This window comes from Crocodylus siamensis, chromosome 4 (genome assembly GCF_052110815.1).
Source record: "Crocodylus siamensis isolate JL-2025a chromosome 4, ASM5211081v1, whole genome shotgun sequence".
NCBI lineage: Eukaryota > Metazoa > Chordata > Crocodylia > Crocodylidae > Crocodylus > Crocodylus siamensis.
The window spans coordinates 230754172-230766873 of NC_143398.1; the positions used below are offsets into that span (position 1 = coordinate 230754172).

General features: G+C 41.6%; 1 protein-coding gene across 8 annotated transcripts in view; it reads right to left on the bottom strand.

Moving 5' to 3' along the window:
• CCNT2 (cyclin T2) overlaps positions 1 to 12702 on the bottom strand; it is a 36730-nt gene that overhangs the window by 7220 nt on the left and 16808 nt on the right. For 7 of the 8 annotated variants that reach the window (XR_016442110.1, XM_090045869.1, XM_090045868.1 and 4 more), the window contains 3 exons: positions 4650 to 4695; positions 2991 to 3154; positions 245 to 315 (listed from right to left, as the gene is read on the bottom strand). Coding sequence is in view for 6 of the 8 variants with exons in the window: in XM_090045869.1 (XP_089901995.1) it covers positions 245 to 315; positions 2991 to 3154; positions 4650 to 4695 (281 nt within the window). In the remaining 2 variants the exon portion in view is untranslated. Of the gene's footprint in view, positions 1 to 244; positions 316 to 2990; positions 3155 to 4333; positions 4696 to 12702 lie in introns of those variants that run through there. The other variant, XR_016442111.1, reaches the window with a different exon arrangement.

Genomic DNA, 12702 nt, shown 5'->3' on the forward strand with positions numbered 1-12702 from the left:
GCACACAGGCCCTGCTGGTGTGATCCCAGGAGGCTTAGGATGTGGACAACCCTGACTTAAGATATACAAAGTATACCTCAACAATGGCCATACACTGGATATCCTGATTTTTTATTTTAATTAAATACAAGAATGAACAGTTGTGAATATACAGTTGGGGAAGGTTAAGGAGGTGTGGCAGAAGTTTATTTAGCTTTGTGGTAGTTCAGTTGCCTATATAGTTTGTCATAAGGCAAGTTCTTACCCTCCAATTCCGAATTCTTTTCAGCCTGCTAGGTGTTTTCTCCAGTATTTGCAGAAACTCATGTGTTAGCTCTGAGAAGAAAACCAAAAGCCGTGTTTCCTACTGAATCAGTAACAACATTTTAAACCTTTACCAACTTTATTGATTAGCAGCACACAACTATGCAGCACTATGAATTGCACTGAATGTGAATATATAGGAAACATACTTGGAGCTCAAAGCTACAGGGAACAGCGGAACTAGCACTGCTTTCTCCAACCAACTTCCAGTTCTGTGAATTCATACATTAAGAGGAGCATGTTGGAATGTCTTTTTGGTACTGCAAGATGACTGTTCAGAAACAGAATTCCACAAGGCTTGCACAAGAAGTAAGCAGTGTAAAAATCCCCATTATTTGAAGACTGAAATGTCAGCAATTAAATATATTTTCTGCATGAAAATTTGTTTAAGAACATCAAGTTCTTCAACAGATGTTAAAAATGGTATGACTGGCATCTCAAAGATGTTATACCACATCTCAAAAATCACACATTCTGCCATGCCAGACAAGCATGGCAGGATGCACAATGTTTGGGATGGGGCATAAAATTACTTGTATCCCAATCATGCTGTGAGGGCCTGAGACTGTCCCCTGCCTGATTCTCATGCTGGGGATGCAGGATGAGGGGCTTCTTGATTCACTTCCTTAAACTTGCTTCAGATTCCTTCTTTGATAGTCTTTGCAATTAAGATGTCCATGAGGCAATTTAAGTCCATCTCTTCAGCAGACGCAAACAAAATCCACTACTTTCTATCAAACATTAGAAAGTAAGTGCCCAAAAATCATCAGGTATTGAGTCAAGATACAACTTAAGACCTGCAAAATTGAGTCCTTAACAGCCTTGCAGAATAAACTGTAAGTTAAGCTTTGCTAATGGTCTTTTTCCAATTCCCTTTCCTATTACATACAGATGTTTATATTCATTCCTTCCTCTTACTGCTACTGTACGATATGACCAAGCTTTGGCCAGAAAAAGTGATAGATCCACAGATGAAGCAAGCCTTTCCAATTTAACTACACAACCAAAAAAAAACAACTTAGCAAATAAGTAATACAACTGTATTGACATTTAGTGTTGTCATCCAAGTTATTTCAGAGTTAAAATCCCATTGAGACAGAGGCAGTTGACCTTACAATTTTAAGCTGTCTCCCTGATTCTCTGTTTAAGAGTGCATTCATTCATTTTTATCACTTAAGTTTTCATTCAAAAGAAATAGTGACGGGAAGAGAACAGGAGGCCCCAAGAAACCTATGTAGCCCATATCCAAGTCAGGGATGTGTAAAACACAATTGTATGTTAAGAATTTGTTTTTTCATTCCAAAATGGCTCCTAGCAGAATCTAATTAACATAGAGCTTTCCAAATATCAACAACCATTTATTATGTAACCACTTATTACTCGTATTGTAATAATACCTATAGGTCATAAACCGGAGGCTCCTCTGTGCCAGGAAAAGGCAATCCCTGCCACAAGGAGTTTATAATCCAATTTTAAGATGACACATGGGGCCAGCTCAAGACAAAATTGGTTAGGTTGAAAAAAGCAGGGCCAGAACAGTAAGTTAACAAACATTTCTGGTAGTTACCTAGACAACCATTTCATTTTTTGTTAATGGGAATAAAAAGCCATCTTTCTTCCTTTGCAGGATTGACTCCATGGGCTATACAGTTTACTTTCCATGGGTTACACCAGGAATGTTCAGATCTGGCCCATGGAGCATCATCTGGCCCACAGGAGTCCATGAGTCTGGAAATTTTGCAGCAGGGTAGCAGTGGCAGCATAAATTGCCATTCCCCTACTGCCCTATTTCCAGACCTGTGGGGGATCTCTGTAGGCTGAATAACACGGCCCTACATGCAGGGATGGGTTGGGCTGATGCCCAATTTGGGCATGCAGACCAATCCCACACCACTCATCCAAACAGCCAACTATATGGACTAAACCCAGTTCCCTTCTCACATGCAGGACTGACTTTAGCAGTACATCTCATTTCAGTCATGTAATCTACCTAGTGTCCAGAGGTCTGGGTAGGAATAAAGTACACTGTCTGCTAAAGGTGGCCTACTCTACAAAGACTGAAGTTGCAGTATGACTAGCTACTTAAGGCTCCAGTTCAGGAAAGCAATTCAAAACATGATTAAATTCTGTGCCTCCCTTTTAAAAGCAGCATAGGCCTTGCAGCCCAGGGGCAGCAGGGCTGAAATGGCTTCAATTATCTTTCTGACCCCCTGGACTGCTCTTGAGGCTAAAGAGGCTACTAGTACAACAGACAGCTCTGAAGAGTGATTTGAATTAAATGAGCCTCAGGCTGCCCTATGAGATCTCAGTACTGTATAGCAAGGCTTCATCCTCAGTACATCCCCAACACCAAGTCCTGCAGAGCAATGGGTTTGTGGGTAGAAGGCAGTTCAAGGAGGCGACAGTATGGGTCTTACAACAATATTCCAGTTCATGCACCGAAAGAATACTGCTGCTGAGAGGGAGATATAGAATAGCTTCAGCTCTCCTTCCTGGCATAAAAAAACTGGGGTGGGAATGAAGAACTCACATGTTAGATGTGTGGGATTTAAACATACATATTTAAAAGTTTCTTTTAAATTAAAAACTGGGACAGCTGTGGCTATGCTAATATTTATTTCATAATACTGACAAAGTTATAAGAACTATGTCTCATTTAGAAAATATAAAAAGGCAATACCAATTACCATCTAGCAATTCTAGAGTCACTGAAGGATCCACATATTCCCACCAATGCTTTCCGTCAGTTGATACAGGAATCTCCCAATTGGACCACTTGCAGGCCAGGTGAATGCACACACATGCTATCACTGTTGGTTTGTACTGAAGGCAGAATGTAGTAAGATGCAGACTGTTGCAAAAGTTTCATAATGAGGAACCAAAGAATTCAAACATGGAAAATAAAAGAAAAACCAAACAAACCAACTATTAAGGTCGAATGTATCAAACAACAGCAATTAAACATCAGTTAATTAAACTGTTAATAAGTTCTGAATAAATCTTAAAATTAATCTTACTGCCTTCAACAAAGAAAGGACGGGGCATTTGTCGGACAGAACTGTTAGTTTGGTCTTACAAGATTAACAGTTTTTTGTTTTTTTTTTTAATAGTATTTCCTAATTAATTGCATTATCTTTAAAAGGACCAAAATTCAACTTAACATGGGTGATAAAACTTCGTCACAATACATATTAATACAGTTCATCATGCAGTCTCTGTGTCAGACTATTATATGTAGATAGCCAACAGTTCTCTAGAAACTCAACTGATCACATTTGTGATGCTTAGCTTTCATCAGGCCCAAGTTTGAAGCTATGAGTAGATTTATATCCCAATTTTGCAGCTGGCTGCAGTACAAGTATGCTGGTTCAACTTTTCTGGTTTTAGCATTGTTCTTTCAAATAAGAAATTATTCCAAACAAAAAGGACCACCAAAAATAATAATGAGAACTTTAATGTTACTTACATAATCTAGAATTGGAACAGTGTCTAACACAGTGAAACTCAAACTTATTTGCAAACAGGTGGAAGTGATTGGAAAACAAGATTTAGATCAGCTTCCACATTCTCTCCTGTACCAAACTAATTGGACCACATTTGTTAGTACTACCTGGATAACCATAATATAAATACTAGGCAGGGCGGGGTGTTTAAAGACATTAATTGAAGATGTCTCTGAAAGAACAAACATTTCTTGACTAGTTCTACTCTATCCGAAAAGAAAAGTCAGGTAAGCTTTAGGCCAGGGCTGAGCAAAATGCAGCCCACAGGCTGGATGCAGCCCACCAAGCGATTCTATCCAGCCCATGGGACCCTTAGAAAATTAATATTTATCTGTCCCTGGCTGCCTGTCATGCAGCCTTCAATGGCTTGCTAAAACTCAGTAAGCGGCCCTCCACCCAAAATAATTGCCCGCCCCTGCTTTAGGCCCACTACAGTTTTATAAAGTTAGGACTGGGTCAACATATTTAAATATAAGAGAAAATTGCCATTAACTACAAGTGTAAACTAGAAATAGTTTTGTACTTACCAAGATGCTCGAATTTCTAGGTTAAGTTTAGCTCTTTGTAATCTTTAGCTGCTATTCAGGCTACCAATTTTAGACTTATGCACTCACAATCGAGAAAATGTCATCAGAAAGCACCACTACACTTCTCATTGTGCATTTAACCCCTTTGTGCCATAAGGCCCTTGTACAATACACCGCACTGCAAACAGAAAGGTACCACCACTGTAGATGGCCCAGTCTCCTGTTGCAACAAGGGTAAGACACATGGAGGGGGCCCTGCAGTAAAGGAAGCTATAGTGTGCTACAACAGTGCAACAAAGAGGTTCAGGATAACAACCTGTTGGTAGCCATGAAATAGGATGTCTGTGCCAAATCCTTGCTTGCTGTAAAAAAAAAAAAAAAAAAAAAGAAAGAAAGAAAGAAAAGCAGAAAGATTAGCTACACGAACTAGGTCTCATTCCAAAGTTAATGCATGAAAAATCAACCTGAGGAGTGTTAAATTAAGTTAACTGCCTTTACAAGTAAATTGTTTTGCCTTTACCACCAAAGATGGATTTACTCCTCCTCACTGAGCTATACTTTAGAACTGGAGAGGAACAAATCATCCAGTTCATTAGCCCTCCCACAGCACATGAAGTACTCTGTCCTTGTCATGGTCCCCACGCAAGCCTCCCTTCCACACCACCTTATCCCTCCTAAAACTGCCATGGTAATGATCTCTCTTTTCCTTTCCACCCCAACTCTTGTGCATGCCTTGTTCCCCACTCTGGTTCCTAAATGGTTCCTTATCATAACCTTCCTTTCACCTGGGGGGTCTCGACATGGCATTCAGGTTGATAATTTGTTTATGCTGTATTGCAGGCCAGAGATTAGGACTTTTCTCTAGCAAAAAGGACATATGGTAGCTAAGGAAGAAACTTAACCACACACTAGTACCGTACCTATCCTTTAAAGCCCCAGAAGATGCCCAATCCCCAACCAAAACTGTTCAAAGTAGCTTATGACCACTCATAAGCACAGAATACAGTTAGGTCTATACTGAGACTTCCACTATATTAAAACAATTTTGTTACAAATAAGATGAAATAGATCAAGACTCCTGCATCCCAAATAAGACTGACAGCATTGTCTTTAGGGCATCACAGCCAATAGGTGTCTGGACCTTATCTGCTAAATCCCCAATGCTGCTAAATCAAATAAGAGCGCTTACTCGAGTGTATTATGATGAAGTGTCTACGCACAATGGGTTTAACTTAAGACTGAATGCAGCCTTCATTTAATTCTTATTTTGACACTACCATTTGAAAATCAGTGCTACCTGAAAAAGTGTACTGTTGAATCTTATGTCAAAGGAAGCATTGCCACAAACCTCTATTTTAACAGGAAATTTATCATAATCTGAAAAAAGAAAGATTGGAGCAATGGGTTTCAAAGTCAGAGCTTTGGCAAGTTCTTCAAAAGCTTTAAAAACAAGATCTGTTTTCAAGCATTTTGCTAATCCACAGCAATTGAAAATAAACTGCCAATTTACTGGATTCCACTGAACACTTAGGTTGGCCCACATCGCTAACAGTTCCACATCAATTTAGTTTCCCCAAGCCCACTCCCCATGTTTTCAGGTCTATAAGAAAATACTGACAGACATTTACAAGGCAGCACCAAAAATAGAGAGGCCAACAATTTGTGTTTATAATTTTCTTCAATGCATAAATTTAAGACATCTTCACTGGCAAAGATGCAACCTGTTTGAGTTAAAGGAAGATGCAGTATCAATATAACATAACTTCTGATAAAGTAAGAAGAAAGCAGGTTTCCAAAAGCCAATTTTACGTAAACTTAACAATTAAATCCAGAAATTAATATTATGCAAAACAAAAAACTGAGCAGTCTAAATTTGAAAAGGGAAAAAAAAAAACAAAAAAAAAATATTGAAACCTGCACATTTCAGCTTCGCGTACCAGTTTAAAATACTTGTGCCAAATGGCATTCCCTATCATCCTCAGTATTGCTTTAATACATCCGTCTTACCTACTCCTTTGCTGAAGAAACCACCATAGAGACTGGGGTTGATACTTAAGAAGTGATCAATCCCTCACAGCACAACTCGTTGACGATCGGTGCCTTCCATGAATCCCAGGCAGGTTTATGAATAGTTTATTAAATCACAACAGCACCCCAAGTTCAACTGATGCACGTTGAGCTATCAGTCTGAACCTTTGATTAAACATTGGGTATTTAAGTGCAATACTACTGGAAGATCTTGAAAGCAGCTGTGTGGCAGTCCTTTTAAGAGAAATAATCACTGGTCTGCTGCTAAGACAAAGCCATTTAAGTTGTCTGTGGCCCTAGGAAAGCGAGGGTATAAAAGCTTCCTAGACTTGCTGTGAAAGGATTCTCAGAAAAGCAGCAGGTTGCTGAGGAACTTCTAGTGTCCTGAGAAGATGCTCAACTAAGACCTGGGAAATAGGAAGAGCTGTTTGAATCCTCTGGGAAAAAGTAAAGAGGTTACAGTGACTCTGAAAAGACGACTTATGATTGAACCCTGGTACATATTGGAAAAATTAGGAGAATCCCCAGTACGAGGGTTCAAGATGCAACAATTTAATTAGACTTCGTCAACTCAAGCAGACCTTGAAGATAAAGCTGCAGAAGCCCCAGATGAAAATTAAGACAGACAGGATCAACCTGTCCTAGTGGGAGGGCACAATTTACATTTAAGAACTTCTCACGATGCCTCATATACTAGTATATAAAACTGCACTGTTCACAACATCTTCTGGCAAAGGAAAGGATAGATTTTGATCTACTTCCTTTTCCACAGGACACTCAGCCAAATACAACTACAGTACATAGCTCCAAATCAGTAATACGAATTCTACCAGTGATTTGGAAGTCTTTCAGACTCTCTGCAGTTTCTATAGTGCTAGTGTAAGGATGACGGCCATTACAAAATACTTGTCATCCTGCAAGATAATCAGCTCGATCCTAGAACTAACTGTGTTCCAAGGTTCAATTAAAGGAGAATCTTTAATTGCAGGGTAGATGGAGAACTGACAAAAGCCCCATCTCAAGCTCAACTCCTTTGTTTCTCTCTCTCTTTTTTTTTTTTTTTTTTTTAAGGGGTCCTTGAGATGGAAACAAATATACCCATATTCCTGCCTTCATGTTCCACCAAATTTAGTTAAAATGCTAGACCGGGCAGATAGTATAACCTGAAAAAGACTGAATGTGATCTCAGCATAAGAGGTGGAGAAAAATCTCATTTCTGATCCTCCAATTAGCCGCAACAGCACCAATTTCCTCTTCAGCCCCAACAATTCCAGACTCTTTAGAGGACCTCTAGGGTTTTAAGGAATGGTGACAATATCCCACCCTGAATAAGAATAGCAAATCTTGGAGTCCACCTCACCTCTCCTCTCTTTCAGTACACCAAACTCTCTGCTTCCCTTCCCCCCCACCCCCCGACAACATTTTAGCATCAGGCATATTGTAAAGCTAGAACTTCTGAGGTTCATATAGTTTAAGTCCACAGGAACCATTAAATCATCTAGTTCAAAGCATATCACAGGCCAAGGGTGTCAAATGTACGGCCTGTAGGCCAGATACTACCTGCAGAGCCCCTTCCCCCTCCTCACTAGTCCAGCCCACTAGGTTACTGGCGGGCTGGGGAATCTGGGGCCCTGTCAGCATATAGGATGGGGAGCAACAGCTGTGCTGACAGCCCCACTCACCCTGCAGGTACTTGCTGTACTACTCACCCTGCCACCTGCCCTGTGGCCTGGGGCACAGGACACATTTGACACCCTTGTCATAGGACACTGAATTTCATGCAACTGCCTCTGTGCTTACACCAACATTAGTTTGACTAAAATGTATCTTTCAAAAAAGCATAGTGTTTAGATCAGAAAACTGAGCCAAATTCAGCCCTTCCTTTTTTAGATTGTTCCAGCAATTAATCATATATTTTTATTTTTACCTAATTTCCAAATTCAATTAATCTGGTTTCAGCTTCCAGCCATTGGTTCTTGGTATGCCTCTTCCTACTAGATTAAGAGATTCTTTGGCATTTGGTATTCTCCCCCTGAAAAAGGGCTTCCCTCTGGTAACTCCGGTCTCAATCCGCATAGATAAGATCTAAAGCTATTTTTGAACAGGTTACTTGAAGTCACTGTCACAGGTTAAAGTACCCAAGCATCTAAGGCCGGGGCAATTATTTGGGCCCCGAAGGGCAACACAGGGAGTTTTGAAGAGCTGTCACAGGCTGGGTCAGCACCCGCCCCATCCAACAACTCAGCAAAACTCCTTATGGGGCTCTGGGTGGGTGAGGAGCAGTATTCAAGAGTGAGACAGGCATGATCCACTCCCTGCACACCGTGCCCTGGAGGAGATGGGGGGGGGGAGGGGAAGAAAGGGGGGAGAGTGTATGGGTTGCGTGCAGGGGACCTGGAGCTGCCTGGGGTGAGGGGAAGGAGTGAGAGAATGTTTCCTAGAAGGGCTGGGGGAGGGAGCGAAGATACAAAAAGAGGCAGACTGCCCATCGCCTGAAGCAGGGGTGGGAGGGGACAGAAAAGGCAGGAAAAGTTCTCATCCGTCTCCAGAAGAGAATGGGGGAGCAGGGAAAAGCCTGCCAAAAATCCCCTTCTCCCAAGACGGGAGGCAGGACAACAGCCAGAGTGGAGCAAATCGGCATCTGAGCACCTGACATCAGCTCAGTCCAGGAGCCAGTCAGGGGTCAGCCTGGGAAACCCAGAGGGCTTTAGAAATGCTTGCAGGCAGGTTGCTGCAACATGCAAAGACCTGACAAAGACCATGAATGGATGCAAAGAAGCCACTGAAGACTGCCAAATACATGTCAGTGGCAGACCACATCAAGCAGTACCGTGCAGGTACCCTATATGTAGACAGTGACAAACTCTTCTGCCCCACCTACTACACAACCCTGGATGCATCTAGGAATGGCAGTATCAACTGGCACCTGGTGTCAGAGGTGTGCATGAAAAGGAAAGCTGCTGCAAAGGCTGACAGTCAAAAGAAAAAGCAAGCAAACAAGCAAAGCAAGCAAGCATGTCCTTCCTCTTCCAGAAGATGACATACAGCAGGCTGGTAAGGCAAGAAATAGCATTTTCCCTTGTGGAGGCTTTTGCAGTGGCAAACATCCCACTGGAGAAGCTGGATTACCCGAAGCTCAGGGACTATTTGAAAAAAGTGTGCCAAATGCTGGCAGGTTTCCATGTGCTAACAAACTGCGTCAGGACCATCTCCCTGAAGTCATCACTTTGCACACTGAGTCTACAGAAGCTGCCCTGTCAGAGTACGAGTCCTTTTCTGCTGTTGCCGATGAAGCCACCGACCCTCAGAGCAATTACCTGCCGCATGTTTTATTTGTACCGGAGAAGTGGACTGACAGGGACTTCAGATCGAGCTGAGCCTTAGGTCCTCCTCTCAAGTCAATTTTTTCACCATGTCTTAGGGAAGGTACTTTGCAATTATGGCATTGACTTTAACCAGGTCTCAGCCTTCCTCTCCAACAGTGCCACATACATGTGTGAGGCTTTCTCCGACCTGCTTCAAGGAATGCTGCCCAACATTGTTCATCTCACTTGCAACGTGCACATTCTCTCCCTAGTAGTGTGTGGAACAGCCTGGTGTCCTCCTTCAAGAAAGCTTTCAACCACTGTCCAGGGCATAAGATTCGCTATAGGGACTCCACTGCCAGTCAACATGGGGACTCGCATGCCACGGTTTCCCTGCCACCTGAGCTTGTCCTCACCTGGTGGAACTTGTGGCTCAACATTGTCCATGACCACACCAAGCACTTGCAGTACTACCAGGAGTTTGCGAGCAACGAGCTGGACATCGCATTCAATACACAGTGCCTGCTGAAGCTCTGCGATTTCTAGGGGCGAGCTGACTTTCAGTATTAAGTGACATTTGTTGCTGACAACGCCACATGGTTCATGGAGTTCCTGACATAGTATGGAGGGAAGGCAGGCTGTGATCCACCAGGCATACAACAAACTGATGGACTTGATCAGCTGGGTGGAGGACAGGGCATCGCAAGAACTGTCAAGCCGTCCTCAGGAAAACCAGCGAAGATGGGAGATCTTCCAGGCAGCAGCTGTAAAACTCAACCAATATTACAGGTACGACCCATCCCCTCCACTGCGGTTCAGACAGCCGGCTGTCCGCTTCCTGCAAGCTGTTCACATTTTGGACCCCAGCCAAGTGTTTCTCCTGAGCTGGGGCCATCAGCTCCTGAAAGCGATCCCATGGTGGGAGGAAGACCACGATGGTGGGCATGCCGCTTACATAAACTGTGTGCAGGAGTGCAGGATGCCCAAGTTTTGGGACTCTGTCCGTGACTGGTTTCCCCACCTGTATGCCCTGGCCAGGTGCTGTTGCAGCGACCCAGCAAACTCAGTGGATGCTGAGCATGCCAGCTCTGCCTGCAGACAAGTGTTCACCCCACAGAGGCAGGCAATGTCCCTCTCAAAAGCAGCTGGGTACAATATGGTTATATTTCATGCCTGAACAGCCTTTTTCAAAAGTTAACATGGGTTTCAGTTACCTGCTTTTTTAAAATGTCCTGTAATAAAGTGCACATAGTTGGTGTTCCTTCCAGTTCATGTTGTGCTTAGTACAGGTTTATTTTCCCAATATCTTTCTACGTATAGTTTAATTTAAGTGTTGATTTAATAAAGCGTATATAGTTGGTGTTAGTATAGGTGTTGTTTTTAATAAAATAGAAGTTTACAGTTGGTATTTTTTTAAAATCAAAATACCTGTATAGGCAAGCACTAGCACTAAACAAATTAAAAATACATTTAAATATAATAACTTACACCATCGACAAACAAGCTTTTTGCTACACAGCATATCTGACAAATCTGTAGGAAGCAGGGAAAATTTAAACTATTGAACAGTATATGCCCTCTCCCTACTGGCATGACCCGTACCATAATTACCATATGCTCCCTGCCACTCACACTTCCACATACACACCTCCTTACAATTATTTTTTGCACTGTGCTAATAGTGGTGGAAAATTACTGTAGCAATTGTGCTGGGAGAGGACTGTTTCTTGAAACAGTGTGTTCAGACCCATGATTAAAGGGAATAAGGAAAGGGTGAAATCTCAAAGGCTGATGTAAGGTTGCAATGTGTGATGTACAGTAATCAATGTAATGGTTAGGTGTGCTTATAAGTGGAGCAGAGGGTAATTACTTAACTGTCTGTTGCCTTGTTTTGAACAGCCATCCCTGCCTGCCTTGCAATTTCCATATCAGTGTTCTTAATACGTGCTAGATGACCCTATGAGGTCCCTTCCAGCCCTACTTTCCTATGATCCCAAGTAGAACAGTGGAGATCCCTACAAGGAGGTAAAAGTATAATAACCGCCAATAATTTTATTCATCAGACCTGTACACAAAACTTTCCCCCCAGTATGAGAAAAAACTCTAAGAAAACACAGATTCTAGTGCAGAACACTATGCACCTGGCTCCAGTGAGGCTTGTGTATGTGTGTATGACCTCTAGGATCTACCCAAAATTACATCAAGAGAGCATAATATTTCAATTATGCCAGTAACAGCTAAGTTATCCTAAACGCAAAAAACTAGAATGGCACCAAGTATATTCATAAATCACCACCTCAACTGTTTTTTCTCATCTTTTAGGAGTCCATCACTGTAAAGTAGATGGAAAAGGTAGAACCATAAAGTTCACATATGTGTTTAAATGACAACTAGTTTTAGAAGCTTGCACTTTTTTTTTTTTGCATTCTTGTAATATAATCAGGTTTTTTTTAATTAAAATAATAAAAATTCCCAATTCCAGACCAAAATTCCGTAGAACAAATTTAAGTTGTATTTTTAATATAGACATATTAACTGAAAAATACACGCTAAGTTACAAAGCCTTTGTCCAACCACTGTAGCCTATCACTTGTTAACATTAGTCCAAGTAAAGCATTTCCAAATCCACAGCTGTGAAAAATGTTATGAACAACAATCATATTTCACTCGAAGTACTGGCATGCAGCTACAGTCCTGTCAGTCAATATAAACTAGCAGCTCACTCCTTGATAGATAATGCTTTGACAAGGTAGAACTTCTGGTGTAACAACCATCCCACATGTGGATAGAAATGTTCTTGTTCAATGCAGCTACAAAGGCAAAATGATTGACTTTATAAAAGTTTAATTTTTTTTCAGAAGATTTCTTTTACCAGAGATAAATCAATCTGAATAAGGGAGACCACATATAGCAGTTTGTGCCTCTACCAAATAAAGGAACAGAAATAAGGATGATAGTACCTAATCATGAAACAGGAGATTTAAAATGCAGAGAGTGACAAAAAAAAAATAAGGGCCAGACCATCTGATGGACTAC